The 18,420-nt window shown below is 52.3% G+C and overlaps 8 protein-coding genes and 1 non-coding gene across 9 annotated transcripts; 5 read left to right on the forward strand and 4 right to left on the reverse strand.

Moving 5' to 3' along the window:
- Positions 1–1,344: 1,344 nt before the first annotated feature.
- Z517_08790 lies at positions 1,345–1,487 on the reverse strand. Its single transcript has one exon. It is a non-coding gene; the product is annotated as a tRNA-Sec (tRNA).
- A 1,250-nt stretch (positions 1,488–2,737) lies between these two features.
- On the forward strand, positions 2,738–4,120 carry Z517_08791 (uncharacterized protein; the record flags this gene model as incomplete). The annotated part of the gene is made up of 4 exons (XM_013427305.1): positions 2,738–2,896; positions 2,952–3,556; positions 3,689–3,809; positions 3,866–4,120. The coding sequence occupies 4 exons, from the start codon at positions 2,738–2,740 to the stop codon at positions 4,118–4,120; spliced, it is 1,140 nt and encodes a 379-aa protein (XP_013282759.1).
- Positions 4,121–4,206: 86 nt separating this feature from the next.
- Z517_08792 (uncharacterized protein) lies at positions 4,207–5,034 on the reverse strand (the record flags this gene model as incomplete). Its single annotated transcript, XM_013427306.1, has 2 exons — positions 4,207–4,378; positions 4,484–5,034. The coding sequence occupies 2 exons, from the start codon at positions 5,032–5,034 to the stop codon at positions 4,207–4,209; spliced, it is 723 nt and encodes a 240-aa protein (XP_013282760.1).
- Positions 5,035–5,657: 623 nt separating this feature from the next.
- On the forward strand, positions 5,658–8,694 carry Z517_08793 (uncharacterized protein; the record flags this gene model as incomplete). The annotated part of the gene is made up of 15 exons (XM_013427307.1): positions 5,658–5,813; positions 5,918–5,990; positions 6,046–6,130; positions 6,205–6,296; positions 6,366–6,521; positions 6,634–6,812; positions 6,875–6,998; positions 7,078–7,177; positions 7,269–7,452; positions 7,513–7,555; positions 7,660–7,716; positions 7,815–7,872; positions 7,988–8,269; positions 8,342–8,408; positions 8,530–8,694. The coding sequence occupies 15 exons, from the start codon at positions 5,658–5,660 to the stop codon at positions 8,692–8,694; spliced, it is 1,821 nt and encodes a 606-aa protein (XP_013282761.1).
- A 605-nt stretch (positions 8,695–9,299) lies between these two features.
- Positions 9,300–12,276, reverse strand: Z517_08794 (uncharacterized protein; the record flags this gene model as incomplete). Its single annotated transcript, XM_013427308.1, has 2 exons — positions 9,300–11,451; positions 11,513–12,276. 2 exons carry the CDS (start codon positions 12,274–12,276, stop codon positions 9,300–9,302), a joined length of 2,916 nt encoding a protein of 971 aa, XP_013282762.1.
- A 1,255-nt stretch (positions 12,277–13,531) lies between these two features.
- Positions 13,532–14,596, forward strand: Z517_08795 (uncharacterized protein; the record flags this gene model as incomplete). Its single annotated transcript, XM_013427309.1, has 1 exon — positions 13,532–14,596. The coding sequence occupies one exon, from the start codon at positions 13,532–13,534 to the stop codon at positions 14,594–14,596; it is 1,065 nt and encodes a 354-aa protein (XP_013282763.1).
- A 232-nt stretch (positions 14,597–14,828) lies between these two features.
- Z517_08796 (uncharacterized protein) lies at positions 14,829–15,866 on the reverse strand (the record flags this gene model as incomplete). Its single annotated transcript, XM_013427310.1, has 4 exons — positions 14,829–15,138; positions 15,182–15,438; positions 15,496–15,662; positions 15,719–15,866. 4 exons carry the CDS (start codon positions 15,864–15,866, stop codon positions 14,829–14,831), a joined length of 882 nt encoding a protein of 293 aa, XP_013282764.1.
- A 488-nt stretch (positions 15,867–16,354) lies between these two features.
- Z517_08797 (uncharacterized protein) lies at positions 16,355–16,837 on the forward strand (the record flags this gene model as incomplete). The annotated part of the gene is made up of 1 exon (XM_013427311.1): positions 16,355–16,837. The coding sequence occupies one exon, from the start codon at positions 16,355–16,357 to the stop codon at positions 16,835–16,837; it is 483 nt and encodes a 160-aa protein (XP_013282765.1).
- Positions 16,838–17,188: 351 nt separating this feature from the next.
- On the forward strand, positions 17,189–18,240 carry Z517_08798 (uncharacterized protein; the record flags this gene model as incomplete). Its single annotated transcript, XM_013427312.1, has 3 exons — positions 17,189–17,505; positions 17,573–17,766; positions 17,831–18,240. The coding sequence occupies 3 exons, from the start codon at positions 17,189–17,191 to the stop codon at positions 18,238–18,240; spliced, it is 921 nt and encodes a 306-aa protein (XP_013282766.1).
- Between the last annotated feature and the right edge of the window lie 180 nt (positions 18,241–18,420).

The raw sequence follows: 18,420 nt of genomic DNA on the forward strand, positions 1-18,420 counted from the left end.
CCTTGACCACCTCAACTTACCCTCAGCTAAGTTTCGATATCCAGATCGAGCACGGAGCACCTTCGATACCAACATCAAGCTATCATCTTGACATTTTTGAGAAAATGCCCGGAAATGCGAGCGGCATCTTCACCGATGCTGACAACATGTTGTCTCTTGTCTAGCTCGTGTGCGGACTGCAGATGTCGTGAACACTGCCATAGAACTTATATGTTCTCCCATCTCCTCGGGGCCAAAACACTGCGTCGTAGTCCGTCTCGAGAACTGCAGAATTCTCTCACACCATGTTCAGGTTCCGATCCAGACTCACACTATGCAAGCGGAAATCAGAAGCATCATAGACAAATATGCTCCCGACGCCAGCGTCTCGACATTTCGAGGACGGCAGAGTTTCTCACCCAAGCCCAGGACCGTCAGCCGCATCGTCAAATTCGGCAGCATCTGGGGTCAACCATCCATTCTTCAGGTAGAAGGTACTAATGATTATACGCATCTTAGTCGGTGCTGGTTTAAAGCCCGACTTTCAATGGGACCCATACTCGACAATTTCTTCCAACTTGCCCATACATGAAAGTGGTACCAGAATCTGCCGGAGAATCAATGGAACCTATCTTGCCACCTCTTCAAGTTGTTGGACGGTGGCACAGGGTCGCTTGCCGTTCGGTGCCTGGCAATCTGAGAGTCACAACTCAATGGGATCGATTTACGCAAAATCTTAGGACTTTCCCCACAACAGCTTGGTAGGGTTTCGAGGCTGACGAACCTGAGAGTCCGCACCTGCAATAGCTGCACTTGTTCGGTCCAGATACCGGCGCTCTGTAGGAGCTCTTGCGCGTGGATTTACAACTGTAGATCACTCAGGGCGAGCGGCGTTCCTGACGGATCTTAAGCTGCAAACATTGTTGGTGCACTTTGATGAAACTGTCATGCTTTTGGCTGGTGGTGCTCAGTGACCCTTGGGCTGGACATATCGCCCTTTGACTTCTAAAACCCAGCCTTTTGTATTGACAATGGGTAAGTTCAGAGACTGCATTTCGAACTTCTTGTCCTCGCACCACACTAAGCTACATGAAGTATCTTTCCAAACCCCTCGTCCCTAAATAGTTTTAACCAACCTTGAGAAGTAATGTGTGAACATCGCAACACCTTGTGGCCCGGCCAATTGAGTGACTTGAGTGCCGTTGCCCTGATATTGAACGTCTATTCTTGGCAACCACCCCGTCCTCTCCCTCCACACACACGCTCCCCCGACAGAAAAAAAATAAGATAACAGGACCCCCGGCTATCGGAGGAGCTGTAATCGGCGAGAATTCACCAAAAAATCAAAGGTGAAGACCCCCCCTTTGCCTCCAACAAGATTCGAACTTGTGATCTTCGCATATATCGCGTTTTCGCAATACAAGTGCGACGCTGAGCATTCCTGTTAGCTTCCCTACATCCCTAGAGGGTTTCTGAAGCACTTGCCGTTACCCCTGCGCCATGAAGGCCCGGACGAACGTTCCACCGCATGATGGAATCGTTCTCGAGATGAAAATGTAGTGAAAATTTTGGAACATGAATATAGAAAGATTGGAAGAAGAAGAGCCAAGAAAATGCTGAGTCAGGACTGTCCACAGATGCCAAGCCGCTCCACAGTCACTGGAGCCAACAGGAGGGCCGTCAGGGGCTGTTTGGCCTGTGGTTGGCTCACAGTGCCATCAAGCGACTGGTATAGTGAAGGGTCAAGATCTGGATGCCGGTGGCGGCGACCACCTTACAGACCCTAGCAATATTGCATGCAGCATAGTCTCTGGTATTCATACTAACGTATACCGGTGTCAAATCGCTGATACACTATCGGCTTCAAGAAGGTTGGTCTAGCAAACCTAGCCGGCATGAGGATGTGTGAAAATGAGTCGTGTTGAAGAAGAGCCTTGTCCTCGGTCAACCCCCCTGGACATATTTGGCGTTCGCTTCGACCAAGTCGATAGGGTCACTGTTGTCGGAATTTCCGTGTATGGTACCAGTGTAACCAATATTTACCCCCAAGCACCTCGTACATTGGGAGATAGGCGAGGTACATGGACACCGTCTTCTTCAAAGCGCGTCGACTAGCCCGATCGGTATTTGATGAAGATCGATATGTGTTATTACGGAATTAAGAGAGGACATGTATGATTCGCTCGCTGGGAACGACATCCCGCCGGATACGGTCATTGTCTCTCGTGTTCATACCAGGACCCGTTGTCCTTTGTGGTCTGTCAGAGAGCGGCGGGAACGTCAATTACTCAACCGCCCGATCGACTACCGGATATGTTTCAGCAAAGCATGGGTATCCCCTCCTTGCAAAAGTACCCACGCCAGAGAAGGAGAATCTCCTGCCACGCGGGAAGAGGACTAGCACCTTAGCGACGGCGATGACGGGCTCAAAAGGTCGCCCTAGCCTGTTCGGGGAATACACCAATGTCGTTTCTCCCGATATGCGGCACGCATTCCCTTGTTCATGGAACTCAGACCCAAACTGTCTTGCAACTTATCTCCGACCTACCTCGGTCTGATCTCGTTCCCACCCTGTACGGGAGGAGATCCTGGTAGGGTAGCTCAATACGATACCCACATGGAGAAGAGCCATCCACCCGCAGGATACATTAAATCTTGTGTCAGATGTACCAGCCAAAGGCACTTACGAAACGCACCATCTCTCTACATCGAAACGCTATTTAATCTACAGCAACAAGGAGCAACTCAATTAATCGACATGCGGATGGCAAGAGCAGCACGTCTCCACGGAAACAAATGTGTCAAAATTGAAACGTTGCCATTGCCAGATACGGCGTTGGCAGAGAACCATGTCGAGGTGGCTCCGGCCTGGTGTGGAATATGTCAAGGGGATGTGGCAGAATATGCCCAAGGACCGGTATGTCTGTCGGGTTTGAGACTCTCGAATGTAGGCCGACCTCGTTTCCTGACAGGAGTGTGCTAAAAAGTTGTACACACCATCGGCGGGGAATCCACACCCTCTCAGTCACCAGCATTTACCCATGGTCATCGGCCACGAGTTCTCGGCGATTGTCACCCAGGCTCACCCTTCAGTGGCTACCGACTTTAACGTCGGCGACCGTGTGTCGATTGAGCCGATCCAAGGAGATGGAGACTGCCACATGTGCATCCAAGGTCGCGAGAACAATTGCGAACGACTGTCGATACTCGGCCTCACTCAAACGGGTGGCATGATTGAGCGGCTGTCGGTACCGGCTCGAAAATGCCACAAGCTGGAACCCAGCATATCTCTACAGGTGGGGGCGCTTGTCGAGCCTCTTTCGGTGGCATGGCAGGGCGTTGTAAACTCGAAACACATCTTGGATAACCACCTCGATGCCTCGGTGGTCATTATCGGGACCGGCATGATTGGGATTGCCACCGCCTTGTGCCTTCGAGCTGTAGGCAAATTCCGAGTTCTGATGATCGGCAGATCCACGGCACGCAACAAGATGGTCAACGGCCTCAGTCTCGCAGATGCCGTCGTGGATTTCAATGACACGTCTCTGAGCGAGAAATTGGAAAACTACTTCCAAGGGTGTGTGTGACCGGGATTTCGTTGTTCATCCGTCAGGACCCCGGGAGCTCTCCAAAGTTGGAAGTAGCAATATTCAATGGCCTCAACAAATGCTCGTATCGTATGCTGACAGCCGAGTCTCCTTGACTAAAGACTAGGTCCATGCTGCATCTTCGACACTGCCAATTCACAATCCACGTTTGACCTTGGGATAGATCTGCTCCGGAAAGGGGGCATGTACTATACATTTGGCCAGTTTCACAACAAGGCAAGTGTCGATCGATGTCGCAGTTCTATTTGCCACTAGGCTAGAAGCTGACACCCGATCAGATCTCGGTCGACATGAACAAGATCATTTCAAACGCAATCGTCGTCACCGGAGACGGATGCTACCGGTCCGGGACGTTTGCGTCCGTCATCGAAGCCATCTCCCAGGGCTTAATTTCCACCAAGACTCTTGAACGACTGGTGACCAGGAGGATCGCGCTGGGTGAGGTAGAGGACAGGGGTCTGAAAGAGCTGATGGAGAACAAAGACCAACATATCAAAATCCTTGTTCGAGTGAACGGCGATGCTCTGGAATGAGGGAGACTGTACAAAGACCGATCTTTTGGCCCCCAAAGTCTGTACTTTTGAATTGAAAATCTACATGATATGTATCTCTGCCAAAATCACGGCAAACCGCCGTCGATGGTGATTGCACTGGCTGTGATGAACCTGCTTTGATCTCCAAGGAGATATGCTATGAGGGAGGCGATCTCGTCCGGTCGGCCTTTTCGTTGGATGATCTGGTCGGCGGGCACGCCTTCAAAAGCGGCTGTCATGGGGGTGTCAATGACACCTCTAGCAAGAATGGATCCACCTGTCAGCACGTGTTCTTTTTTCCGCTCTGGGGAGGAGGGGTAAATGCTTGCTCAGCCAGAGGTGATCAGCGGTGAGATTGCTTACGGGCAGATACAGTTGGCGCGAATCCCCTTTGCTCCGACTTCCTGTGCGACAGCCTTCGTCAGGCCAATGACTCCGTGCTTGCTGGCACAGTAGGCGGCGTAATTCGCCGTGCCGTGGAGTCCTGCCCTGCTGGAGGCGTTGACGATACTGCCGCCGTCATTCATGGATCGAACTTGGGCTTTGGTGCAAACAAAGACCCCGGTGAGGTTGACATCGAGCACCAGCCGCCAGTCGTCAAGGGCAAAGTTGCTCACCAGGCCTTGTCGCAGCACGCCAGCGAGGTTGACGGCGCCGTCCAGAAGCCCGAACCTCTGCACCGTCTGGCGAATCCACTCGTCAACCTCGTGTTCGTGGCGGACATCAAGCGCCGTGCATATGACGGCGCAATCGGGATGCTGTCGCATCACTTCGGCCGCCACTTCTTGCAGCTTGTCGAGGTCCAGGTCGGCGATGGAAAGATTCGCTCCCTGTCCAGCGAGGCAGATGGTGGTCATGCGTCCGATGCCGGACGCTGCCCCGGTGATTGCGATTGTCTTTGCCAACAGTGCCATGACGAGATGGTTTTGTCCCACAGATACTGTAGGCCCGGGGAGTCAGGTCTGTTATCGGTCCGCAACATGTGTCCTCTCAGAGAGGAAATTACTCTGGGTAGGTTGGATTTCTCCTGTGGTCCAATCGGAATTGGAGTCTTTATCCCTCGTGGTCTGGGGGAAACTCCAGCTTCTTTCTCGGAATATGCTCAAGGAAACAAGAGTGTGGGGTTGTTGACTGGGCACATACGTGTGGGCCCGCGTGTGTGTCGTAAAGTGGACAACACATTTCCCCCCCAAGCCAATAGATTCCGAATCTTGTGGTTGATTCCCACATCTCATTGGCTGCAGTTCGACCGACTTGGTACGGGATAGGAACTGTGCGAGGATCCGGGGATTGTGTGGGACAGATTATGGGGATTCGCATGAAATTCCGGGGTCGCCAAATGCTTTCCTTCTGCACCTCGGCCCCGTATAGGGAGAGGATGCGTTGTTGCTTATACAAAGGAGGTACACACGGTTTTGGCTGTGGCCTTACGGACCATCAATCCCTTCCTTCACCCTCCACTTTGCTATCGCTCCCCTGATCATTACAACCTCTTGATATTTGACGCCGCTTCCGCTCCGACTCGGCATTGACAGAAATGGGGTCCAAGCTTGACGGCGACGATGAAAACGCAGGCACGGCGGTCCAAGTTGAATCCTCCTCGACTTGTTCGACCAAAGAGACGTCGCCGCCACAGCCAGCGGCCTCTCACAAGATCTCACTGTCGACCTATCTCGCAATCATATCATTCTGGGTAAGTCCTGTGGCTCCCGCAAGTGTGTGTGTATGGGAGAGATTGTGTCTGATTCATGGCTCGTGTCTTCTTAACCTGAGATTTCCTACTAACAACAAATCTAGTTTCATTATGCAGCGGCCAACGTGGCCACTGTCATGATCTCGGCCGTCATTGCAAATATAAATCAAGATATAGGTGAGAGAGGCCCCCCATACCTCCATGGATGTCGACTGCTTACCCTTCAATCCAGGCCCAAGCCCCGTCTACACATGGCTTGCGTCAAGTCTGGCTCTGGCCTCGAGCATTAGCGTAGGAGTTGCTGGGACTGTGACCGAGTAAGATGCACAAGATTCTACAAAGATGCCTACCCAGGTCGGTGTGCCGGGAGACTGACGGACATCAAACATAGCCTCACCGGACGACGAGGATATTCGATCCTATTCGGACTCGTTGGGATTGTGGGATGCATCGTGGCTGTCACGTCCAAGAATATCAGCCAGTGTAAGCGCTCGAGACTCCGTTGATGGTATTTGCACATCTTCAAGGCTCAAGCTGACAACGCTGTAACAGTGATCGGCGCCAACGTCCTCGTCGGTCTCTACATCGGCTCCAGCGAGAACAGTCTATCAGCCGTTTCGGAATTGGTGACGCACAACCAACGCGGTGCTGTCATGGCTTGTTTCAATGCTGGGATCGGCGTCTTTACCGTCTTTGGTTCCTTGATAGGTACGGAAAACACAGTCCATAAGCGAGTCACTCTCGCCAGTCGCTGCACTTCGGTTTTCTGTGGTCGAGGAAGAGAAAAACAGAATCTAACAAAAACATAAAATAACCACAGCTCATGCCATGGTGAGGAATGGATCCTGGAGAAGCATCTATTACCTTGTCATCGCCCTGGACGTGGCCGGCACCGTCGCCCTCTTCTTCCTATATCATCCACAAGCTCCCTTGGCCGGGTTCAGCTCGTATCGATCATTGATCAGGGGCTTCGATTGGTTCGGCCTCCTGGGACTAATGGTGGGTTGGCGAACTCTTCCTCTGACTCGAGCAGGGAATGTTACTGAAACTCGTGGGTGCAGACGGGCCCTACACTCCTACTCCTGGCCATCACATGGCTGGGTGGAACATACCCGATATCAGATGTTCGCGTGTTGACGACGTTGATCATTGGCATCGTCGCGATTGCCCTGCTCGGAGTCTATGGTAAGTTTTTCCAACAGAAAAAGAAGGACCTGCTTCTTCAAGGTCACCACGTTTTCCTGATATTCACTCGCCTTGACAGAGGCCTTTGTGCCCGAGAATCCCCTCCTCCATCCTCATCTTTTCCGCCGTATCCGGACTTTTACTCTGATTCTCATCGTCACCATCGTGGGAGGCATGCTGTAAGTGACCTTTTTCCACTTGTGAGAATCTCTCATTGCGGGAGTGGGATACGGGGAGGATATATCCAACTGATTTCGAAAACCCACGCAGATACTACTCGCTCTTGTCCTTCTTCCCCCTCTACCTGTCCCTGATCTACGTCAACGACCCCTCGGACGACATCAAGATCGGGGTCTACAACATCCCGTTGCAAGCGGGCAGCTTGTTTGGTGGGGTGACCACCTTCTGGGCCCTTCCCAAGCTGCGAAAACCCCGACCAATGCTGATCATCGCAGTACGTTTGACCGTTTTTCTTTGTACCATCTCGATCTCTTGACTGAGATCTCCGCTGCAGGTCTTTGTTCAGCTCCTCTTCATCGCCCTTATGGCTATACCTAGTAAGTCACCTACATCCCGCCTCTAATCACCCTTGTCCGCGCCAGGCTGGACGAGAAGGCAAATCTCGAGAAATATGCCAGTACTGAAAACAGCGCAACAACAGATCAAAACCAACGACCAATGGCACTGGCATTCTCCTTTTTTGGAGCTGTAGGGCTCGGTATGTTTTTCCCTTTCTCTCTTCCCCTCCCCCCCCCCCCCCCCCCGGGGGATTTGAATAAGCAAAGGTTTTACGAGTCCCTAACTCTCCGTCGTTAGGATCATCTGTCTCTCTCTCGGTCCTCCTGATCCAGTTTTCAGTCCCGGACAAATACATGTAAGTACCGCCCATACGAGATATATGCTCTCTCCGCCTTTCCCGTTGTCGTCAACAAAACATCAACGAAAAACCTTCCTCACTGACACACAACTCCCCTGTGGCGTCGGTCCAGCGGTTTCGCAGGGGGCATGCTGTCGCTGTTCCGGTTTGGCGGGGGCGCCGTCGGCACGGCCGTCTACTCGTCCATCTTCTCGTCGAGGAGCGCCGACAAGGTCCCCGCCTACGTGGCCGCGGCGGCACTGCGAAACGGCCTGCCGAGTTCGTCGGTCGATCAGCTCTTGGGGGCCATGTTGACCGCGACGGGGGGACCCGTCACCGACGTCCCGGGATACACGGCCGAGATTGGCGTCGCGGTCAGCCACGCCGTCAAGTCTGCGTACGTCGCGTCGTTTAGGTGCGTGGTCTCTACATTACCCCAGAGCGAAGAGGAAGAAGAAGACAAAAGAGCTAACACCAACGAAACCAGATACGTCTGGCTCTCGTCCATCGCATTCGGCGCCGTCTCTCTCATCTGCACCATCTTTGTCAAAGACGTAAGTAAAATCCTACTTTTTTCTTTCCCCCTCTCCAACATTCTTTTTTTTTGGGTTATTACTGGTTCCAAGTTACCGAGTAGAACGTGTGTACTGATGACCCCTCGACAAAACTATACAGCTCAGTCACCAGCTCAACGACACGGTCGCCATCAGACTGCAAAAGGAACAACAACAAGATCAACAAGAACAACAAGAACAAGAACCCGTCGCGGAAACGGAAACGGAAACGAAAACAGTCGTGGGGAAAGAAGACGACGCCGATTTGGACACCAAGACGAATTGACTGATTGATTTGTTTTCCCAAAGGCTACAAGGTACCGACTAGTTATTGTTGTTGTCGCCCGTACAAGCAGCTGACCAACCACAAGGAAATACATGGAACTACATACCAAGTAGGTCGGTTGGACGGTCGGTCGGTCTGTCGGCCGGCCGGCCGGCCGCTCACTTGGAGAGTACTGCCCGCTCGACATTATGACATGTGGTGTATAAGAATGAGAAGAAAAATGTAGGATAAAAACAAACGCACCACTTGTTTCGGACTGCCAAAAAAAAAGGAGAGATATCCATAACGAGCTGAACAAGGCATGGATTGAGCAGAGAGAGGAAGTCTCAATACTCGTCAACCCTCAGAGCGCCAAAAGCCTCACAAGGTCATTCATCCCATGTGCGATAATACTCTACTACGGCATGTGCCAAGCTCAAGTGATGGTTTCCAAAACCCTTGTTGTTCCCCTTGTCCACCTCCATGAAGTGAAGAAGGCATCTTTCCGTCCTGTCACCCGCACATAATTTCCCATATCTCGTCACACCAGCTGGTTGGTTACAACAGCCCTAATACCAGCTTCTCGAAGAAGTCAAGCGCGACTCGGTCGATCGAACGACAATGGCTTACACAAAGGCGCCAGACATCATGCTGTCCAGAGTGCCAGATAATTCCCCAGGACCTCCCATGGACGTGGCGCCACTGTCATAAAGGGAAAAGAAGGAATTAAACGAATTGAAAAGACCTGGCGAATTCGACATCATGGCGTCATTTTGTATGCCGGTCAGGAACGGATCTTGCTCAAGGCTTCTGTTGGCTTGGACATGATAGCTGGCTGGCTGACTGTCGGGTGCAAAGGTTGTGCTTGGCATCTGGCCGACTGTGTTCTGGTCCGAACGCCTTGGGTCACGCAATATGGACCGACCATTTTCTGATGAAGGAGTGTGTATGCGCTGTGTCATGGTCGTGGCGGCGTTGTTGTTGTTGTTGTTGTTCCGGTGGTGGACTTCATGAGAAGATTCGTGCAACGCCGCAGTGCCCGCCTGATCAGGTGCATTGTCTCGAGCAGATATCGGGGGCGTGAGCGTCTGTGGAGGGATTTCATGATTGGAAGAAGCGGGCCGTGCTTGAGAGGGGCGACGTCGACTGGCGTCTATGCTAGGCTCACGCCACTGATGCGGACCATCATAAGGGACATATCCTCCAAAGTTTGACAATGGTGCTACAGATGGCCGTGGTGACAGTTCCAGATCTCTTTCGATGGACCTCGTCTTGCGCGAACTGTCCCGAGTGTTATTCAGCTCGACTTCTAGCGCAGAGAGGTTCTTCTCCAGCATGCTTGATATGCCCCAGTAGCTTTCGAACTGGAGGTATGTCATCCGGAGCAACTCCGCATTGGATGCAGTCAATTGCTTTTCCGAGTTATCGGTTTGTAACAATTCGCGCTTCAGAATCTGAACCGCGGTCGCCAGCCATACTGTATTGGCCAAAAATGGATTCACAAACTTGTAGTGGTCCCTAGGGGTCCGCTGAATGATATTGACGACGCTCTGAGATGCCTGGAGATACAGGACAAAGCACTGTCTCGCGGCATTGTTGGGCGCCGTGCTGCCAAATTGTCGCTGCGGTGCAAGTCCGCTCTCGGCATGTTCCTTGAATTTGGCGAGTTCTGTCTCGAGGTGGATCCAGCTCATTTGACCTCGAAAGACAAAGTATTTGTATATCATCAGCCGGGCTAGCTGTACCACCATATGCATGGTGTAAATTTCTTGGTGCAGCAGGCGTGTTGAGGTGGCGGGGGACTCGGAATCCCGAGGAGAGAAATTGAGAAATTGATTCCGGTATCGAAGCTCGGCAGGCATCATTTCGACGGCGCATTCCAGCACGTTGTGAAGAGTGCTCACCTTGTTATAGCCTTCACGCGCTTCTCGGACTCGGCGATTCTGGTCGAGTTGGATCTGCGTAGGGTCGAAGTACTTGGCCTGTCGGGATTTCTCGAGAGCCTTGATCGGGTGCAGATGATTGTCGTCCCCTTGGGTCACATTCTGCGCGTCCTTGACGATGCTGTCAACCACCAGGAACCACGCTTTGTACGACTTGTTCCCTGATGATCTCAACTTCTTCCACCGGTGGACGATGTTCGGGTCCAGGTAGCAGCTTTCCTGCGGCTCGTTCAAAAACCAGTTCTTGTCGGGCGCCGGGAGAAATGTTTCGTTGCAAGACCAGTCAATGCCCGTGGGACAGCGGCGCACTACGCTTGCAAAAACGTCCATCTCCCATATCGCCCACCATGCCCGCCGCTTTTCTTCATCTTCACGCCATTGGTCGACGTCCTCGATCTTGTCGTGCGGTTCTCCGCCTTTGTCGACCGCGTGGAGATTCATCTCGTAGGCGCAGCGGATACAAACGCCCAAATATCGCCACGACTTTCCTCGAACTGACTTGATCAGCTGCCAATGGTTGATCAGAATCATGGCTTGCAGAAGCGACAATGGCACTCCTTGTTCGCTATACTCGAGCATGGCTCGTTCGGCAAACTGCTCGGCCAAATTTCCAAAGTGTTGGGACAAGTCCTTGGTCGAATCGAGGTTGATTAGGGCCGCTGCCGCCGCTATGCAGGGGTCGTGGCCGGCGTCCTGATCTCGGAAGGCGAAGATGAGGATTGCGGCGACAAGAGCGTTAAGCTCGTTTTTGCTCTTGATCTGTTGCAACTTGTCCCAAAAGGTGGGGCGGTGGAAGAGCTGGAAAGATGGGAAGGTGTCGAAAAATTCGTCGACCCTGGGCATTTCCAAGTTAGAAACGATATTTTGACGTGCGCACGAGAACAGGAGGAGCTTACAGCGTCTGCAAATCATCCTGCGCTAGACCGAGCGCGTGGCAGGTGGACTCGAGGGTCGATTGCCCGCTTAAACTGTCATCCACGATGACTTTGGGGTCAGTCAACGAATCCTCGGACAGCCGTTCGTGCGAGGGGTGCATGATAAACGAGAGGGACTGGATATCGTGCGAACGCCGAGACAAGCCGCTTGACACTGAAGTCGACGGCGATGAAGCTTGATAGAGTGTGGCCGCCAATGGCATCCCCGATGGCTGAGGAAGAGGCAGCATGTGCGATGGCATTGGTGTGCGACGAGGCTGCAGCTCTGGTTGATGGGATTGCGCATGCGACGCGGATGAAGGGGAATTCGGCTGCAGCGGCGGGTGCGGTTGTGGTTGTGGTAACAGGCGCGTCTGCTGGTGTTCTGATGGCGGCGTCAGTCGGAGCGCTGGTTGCTGGGCCTGTTTCTCCTGAGCGTGTCCAGACTGCTCAGGCTGCGTAGCCTGGCCACCACGGATCCTGTCCGTCGCAGACTCTTGTTCCCGCTGCTCCTCAACAATTGACCCATGTTTGCGCTTTCGCGCCTGCTGAGTGCTTCCGATTTTTGGTCCTGGCCGAGTCGAACTGGCGGGATATTCGCAGGCCTGATTTGTTTGCAGACAAATTCCGCACTGAGGGATTTCCCGCGTACACTTGACCTTTCTCCGGCGGCACGAGCAGCATGCAATGTTGGATACAGAAGAGCCTGAGCCCGCGCTGGTTCCGTATGTAGGGAATGAGGCCATGGTGTGGCATCCAAGGGAAGAGGCTGTTCGGTGTGTTTCGAATGGTCAAATCGACGAGATGGTTTGAAAGAGAGGAGAATTGCACGAATATCAGCGCTAGAATCTGTGGGGGTGGTGTTGAAGTGGCACATCTTGAGTGATCGCTGGGGTTCCCCAGCTTTCCAATCTCAGATTCTCTCTTTCCCTCCCTGACACCGGGGGTCATTCCGGGCCAGACGGCAAAAGATGGCGGGGTATAGATCCATGGTGGATTCCACAGGGTGCGGATACGAGGGTCTCGTTTGCTTGATCTGGCCGACTCGACCAATCTGGCATGCGCCAGACGATGTGAGACGGAGCGCAGGCAAGCAGGGTACAGAATTAATGACATCTTGTCGACTCTCATTGGCGGAAAGACTTCGCTCCAATTTCGGCCGCAACCACCTCGCTGGGTCGAGGTAGGCAGTCACCAGCGCCTTGTCCTTCCCGCTCTTTCCATTTGCTCTCTTTCTTGGCATTGCGGAAGATAATTCCATACGTGCCAGGAAAATGATTTGCAGAATCCCACGGTTTCTGTGTACCATCGAATAGCCTGGACGAGATGGTTCACAGACAAAGCAAAGTGATTGATCGCAAAAGTCGTGTCAGCCATGTCTGGCAAGATGACTTTTGAATTGACGCATATCCGCTGGATTGACACAGAAAGTGAAGACAATACTCCAAGCAATCATCTACCAACGTCCGGGGAGTCATGCCGTTTTAAAGCTCAAGTCTGGCATACGAACTTCTCTGAGATGCGCTCAGCTTGGCGTCGGTTTTCTGGCATTCAGCATAGTTCGAGTCAACGAAGTCGGAAGTACGGTGGCATTTCGCCTATTGACCAAGATGGGGAATTGGCTTGATTGGAGCTGTCGGTCTTTCTTTTGGGGAAGTGGATCTTCGCTTCATGAACCCCAGATGGCCGGACGAATTTCGGCACTCTTTCTAGCATCTTTGTCGAGACCATGGGTAATGGTACTGTTGTTGTTCTGTCCTCTTTGACTTGGATTTCAATACCGACATGTGCACATCTTGGCGGAGGAGTCCATGGCATGGGATCGACACAGGGTAGAAATAAACCACTTTGTAGCCTTGCCTCGGAACTTGAGGTTGATATGCATGTTTCCACTTACGTGTCTATATTCGTTGAATTCTTAGACAAAACAGAGTGTGAAAACCCTACACAAACATAAGCAGAAACCTCTCTTGAAAAAATCTAACAAACAAAACAACGAAAATGCCTGGCAAAACGATGAAGGCTTTCCGCCTGGTGGAATTCGGTAAACCCGGGCAGTACTGTGAAGTGCCGATTCCCTCACCAAAAGAGGGAGAAGTACTCATCCGGATGAAAGCTGCGGGCCTCTGTCGGTCCGATCTCGACATGGTCGATTCGTTACCGGGCTCAGATCCATATGCGTCAGCTATCGATGCTCCCTACACGTTGGGGCATGAGAACGCCGGGGTGATTGAAGTGTTGGGAGAGGGTGTGACCGACTTGAAGGTGGGCGAGGGAGTCGCCGTCCGCCACATGCCGCACTGCTCGCACTGCGAATTCTGCATCCGGGGCATCGAGCAGCACTGCCAGACATACAAGCGTGGAGCGATCGAGATTACTCGTGGCACTGGCTTCGACGGCGGTCTTGCAGAGTTTATGATCTGCCCCCGCGACCAGCTCGTCAGCATTGGTGACGAGGATCCCGTCAAGTACGCGCCACTGACCGACGCTGGGGTGACGGCATACCACGCTGTGGGCACGATCAAGGACCGTCTGCGGCCAGGATCATCGGCGCTGGTAATTGGGTGTGGAGGACTGGGATCTTACGCAATCCAATTTCTTCTGCTGTTGATGGGGGTCAAGGTGTACGGGATCGATGCCAACGAGAGCCGCATCCAGATTGCTCGAGATCTGGGAGCCAAACGTGTGTTCAAGGCGGGCTCGAATGCCACGAAAGAAATTCTGGACGAAACGGGCGGCAAGGGAATCGACGGTATCCTCGACTTTGTGGGAAACAACTCGACGTTGAAGATGGCCATGGAACTGTCCAGGCCACAGGGTCGAGTGGTGCTGGTGGGCATGGACATGGGCTCGGTCGAGGTTGGGTGGAACAAGATCGCCACGAGCTGCGAGTTTGCAATCAGCTTAGGGTCGACACGCAGAGATCTGGAGGAGGTGTGCTATCTTGCTTCGATAGGGAAACTCAGGATCGACGTCGACCGCTTCTCATTCGACAAGATTCCGGAAGCGTATCAGGCTCTGCGAGATGGGAAACTGATTGGTAGAGCTGTCATTACGTTTGACTAGTACATGCAAGATGTGGCTATGTAGTTGTAGCGGCGAGCAGGAGAGCTACATTGCAGCAATACAAGTAAAAAGGAGTTGTCTCAGATTCTGACGGGCTCAAGGATTTACTAATGCCGTCTTTGTGAATACCTGGCATATGGTGGATCTGAAACCTCGTACATGGTAGTCCGTAGTTGGGTATAGTCATTGACCACGCTGTATACAGTGTCATGCTTGGGAAGTCATCTCCATCTCATTGTCTTCTGAACTCCCCGAATTTGTTGCACCTCCTCAACCTGCCCTGTAGAAACCGCATGCCGAATACCCGCCGTCGACTGTCCACCGTGCTGTGGCCGTCATCAGTAATGATGCAAGTAGAAAAAAGAAGGTATTCCTCACCCCCCGTAACATACGAGGCATCATCGCTCAGCAAGAAAGCAATGACTTTGGCCACTTCTTCGGCTCGACCCATACGACCCATCAAAGTGCCGGCACTCACAACGTCGGCATTAAAAAGTCCCTTTGCTTCACCTTCACGAAAGATCCTGGTGTCGATCGGGCCTCTGCGACAAAAGGTTAGTAGACTTGTGCTGCACGATTGGGGACACAGTCACACACGGTAGAACTGCATTGACTCTGATTCCCTGCTTGCCGTATTCCGCAGCCGTAGATTCGGTCAAGCCGAGTACACCAAACTTACTCGCTGCGTATGCTGCATTGTTGGGTAGACCTCGCAGGCCCGAAGTACTCGAAACGTTGACGATGGAACCCCCTGGCCTGGTAAGGTGCGGGAGCTCGGCCCTCATACAGATCATCACGCCCGTGAGGTTGACCGCCAGCATTTTCTCCCAGGCTGCTTGGTCCTATTCCGACATGTTAGCATAGCAACCAAGGCTTCGCAAGAGATTCATTACACGTACAATGGACTCGGTGCTTTGACCGTCCCCGCCTGCAATACCTGCGATGTTTGCTGCTCCATCAAGCCTTTGGAAGCGCTTTACCGTGTCCTTGAGCCACAAGTCAACCTGTTCGGCATTGCTGGCATCGACTCTGGTGGTAGTGACTTCTGCTCCTGAGTACTGGCTACCTTCACGTTCGTCAATTAGCGGTGCGAACGCCTCAGGGTGACATACAAAAGCATACATAACTTTTGCGTCTCTATCAGGCCAGGCTGGTCTAGGTCACTGATGGCGATGCCAATGGCATCTAATTCTGCGAGTCGGATCGCGGTGGCTCTTCCAATTCCTGAACCAGCGCCAGTGACGGCAAACACTTTGCCCTTTATACCCATTGCACCCAATTTAGATGTGTATTATGGTGTTGGATGAAAGCTTGGTCTATTGAAAATATCAGTGTCTGGAAAAATCATCGTATGCCAAACTTATGCCCCCCAGGCTGTCTACCACCAACTGAAACTCGAGACCTACCCCGTACTCAGCAGAGTTTGTCCGAATCGAATTCTCAAAGTCGGGAAGTAGGGCCGAGTCAGGGACGGCAGTTCAAGCTTTGGGAATCCTTATGTGGAGGACCGAAATCTGGATCGGAATGACTTCGGTCGTTGACATGTACATCCTAGTGGGCGTATGTGGTTCGGGCGACGCACAATTGGGAACTTCTCGTCTCATTCCCCATGAGTGCGCCTCGGCTCGCAAACCGATCTCCAAGTTGTCGTGGAAGATATATTGAATTATGAGACCGCACGGTTGAAAAGTGAAAACTAGCAAAAAGCCACAGTCACATTCATTTTGTCAACAACAGCCCGCCGAAAACCATTCGGCCATGGCAGACCACAGTGACATAATAGCACAACTCGAAAGCCGTCTCAAGCTCCTCGAGGACAGGCAGCAGCTCCAAACACTTCTCAATCGATACTGTACAACTGCCGACGCCAAAGACTGGAAGGGCTACGCCGATACATACATTGACGATGGAGCCGTCATGACCTTCGAGTCCTGGGGCGACGTCGTCGGCAAGGAGAACATCGCGAAAACAGCCAGCGCCGAACAAGTCTTCGACGGCCTTCAGCACACCCTGACCAATATGGAGTTCGTGGTTGATGGTTCAGACCGGGCAACGGGGACCGCATATCTCTGGTTCTGTGCAACGCCCGACACATCAAAGCCGGACATCAACTACGCTTTTGGCGGGCCTTATCGATTCGAGTTCCAACGTACGGCAAAGGGGTGGAGGATTTCACACATGTGGTTGAAGAAGATCTGGGCGCAGGGCAAAGACACGAAAGGAGTCTTTGGTGCTACGTAGCAGAAGCCGGAGAGGAAGAGGAGGTCGAGTCTAGCATATCCTAGGTATACAAAAAATTATCTATACCATCCCGACTAGTGCTTCTTAAATTTTTGGCCAGTGATATGCCGTGTGCACAAATATATACACAGTAATTCCGCATCGCATCTTCGGCAAAGTCCTTTCGGGGTGGAGAGCCACTTCACTTCGGGGAATGAACATGGAGCCCTATTATTGCGCGTCGTAGTGAGTTTGTCCGGACAGTTGATTCTGATACAATGCCAACTTGGCAAACTACAAAAGCCCTCTTAAGAGTGAGTGATAAAGGGGTGTTTCTGCCGGCAAATTCTACAACCATTGGTTAAACTAGCCATGTCGTCTAATTTCGGATTACTTGAGGGCCAGGTCGGATTGATCACCGGAGCTGGAACTCCCTATGGTATCGGGAGAGAATGTGTCAAGAAGTTTGCCTCAGCAGGAGCCAAAGCCATCTACGCGTGCGACTTGAACCTCAGTGCCATCGAGTCCCTACGGGAAGAATGCAAAAAGGCCGGATACACGTCGATCATACAAGGCAAACAGCTCGACGTGTCGAGTGAGGAGCAGACTGTGGCTGTCGTCAAAGAGATCACCAAGGCTCACGGTCGCTTTGATTTCTACATTGCGAATGCTGGGTTTGCCAACTATAGGTAATGAGTACTTGGGCCACTTTTCGCAGCAGCAGCATCATCACTGATCCATTTTTTGCCCTCCTAGGAGCCTTAATGACACTGAGATGAGTCACTACGATCGTCAACTCAATGTCATGACCCGTGGAGCCTTTCTCGGTATCAAATATGGCAGTCAAGCCATGATGGTGACATCCAAGGAAAAGCCTCAGCCAGGGGGCGTCTTTGTGGTCACCGGTTCGTGTGCTGGGTTTCTCGGCTCATATAGCGATTTACCATACGGTAAGTGAAGAATGCGGCAGATGGGATTTTGTGATGGGCATCTTACTGAAAGCACCGGTTATAGCTATCGCCAAAACCGCCTTGCACGGTCTGATTAGCGCTGGTTCGGTTCAATTGTCGTCGAGTAACATTCGTGTAAATGGCGTGGCTCCGGGCTTCACCAAGAGTGGCATCTTGACCAATTCTCAAAAGGCCGAGCAAGGTGAATACCAGAGCGGAGAGGATGAGGAGCAACTGAAGCAGAACCACATGTGGTTTTTTGACCGAGCAGGGCTGTTGAAGAAGCCCGAGTACTATTACAACCGACTTCAAGACCCAGACGAGATTGCCAGTGTGCAGTTGTTCTTGGCTTCAGGGCTGTCTTCATCCATCAACGGTCAGATGATTCTATGCGACAGTGGCAAGACAGCGGCCGCGACTGGGGAAGCATGTACTGGACCTGTGGACCCAGTCCGTCCCTTGGACTTGTCTTGAGATGGTAACCGACTCTAGGGAGTCAATCCTCGCATTCCATAGTACTGTAATAGAGCCAGTCAATGAAAGCACCCCGGACTATCTCCGCTCCCGTGTAAATTCGACCGAGCCCACTTTCCTTGCCAGTCGCTGGCGAGCATATATAACTATTCCCAGGTCTACCCCCTTCGGACAAGCTCA

This window comes from Fonsecaea pedrosoi (genome assembly GCF_000835455.1).
Source record: "Fonsecaea pedrosoi CBS 271.37 unplaced genomic scaffold supercont1.5, whole genome shotgun sequence".
NCBI classification, from domain to species: Eukaryota; Fungi; Ascomycota; class Eurotiomycetes; order Chaetothyriales; family Herpotrichiellaceae; genus Fonsecaea; species Fonsecaea pedrosoi.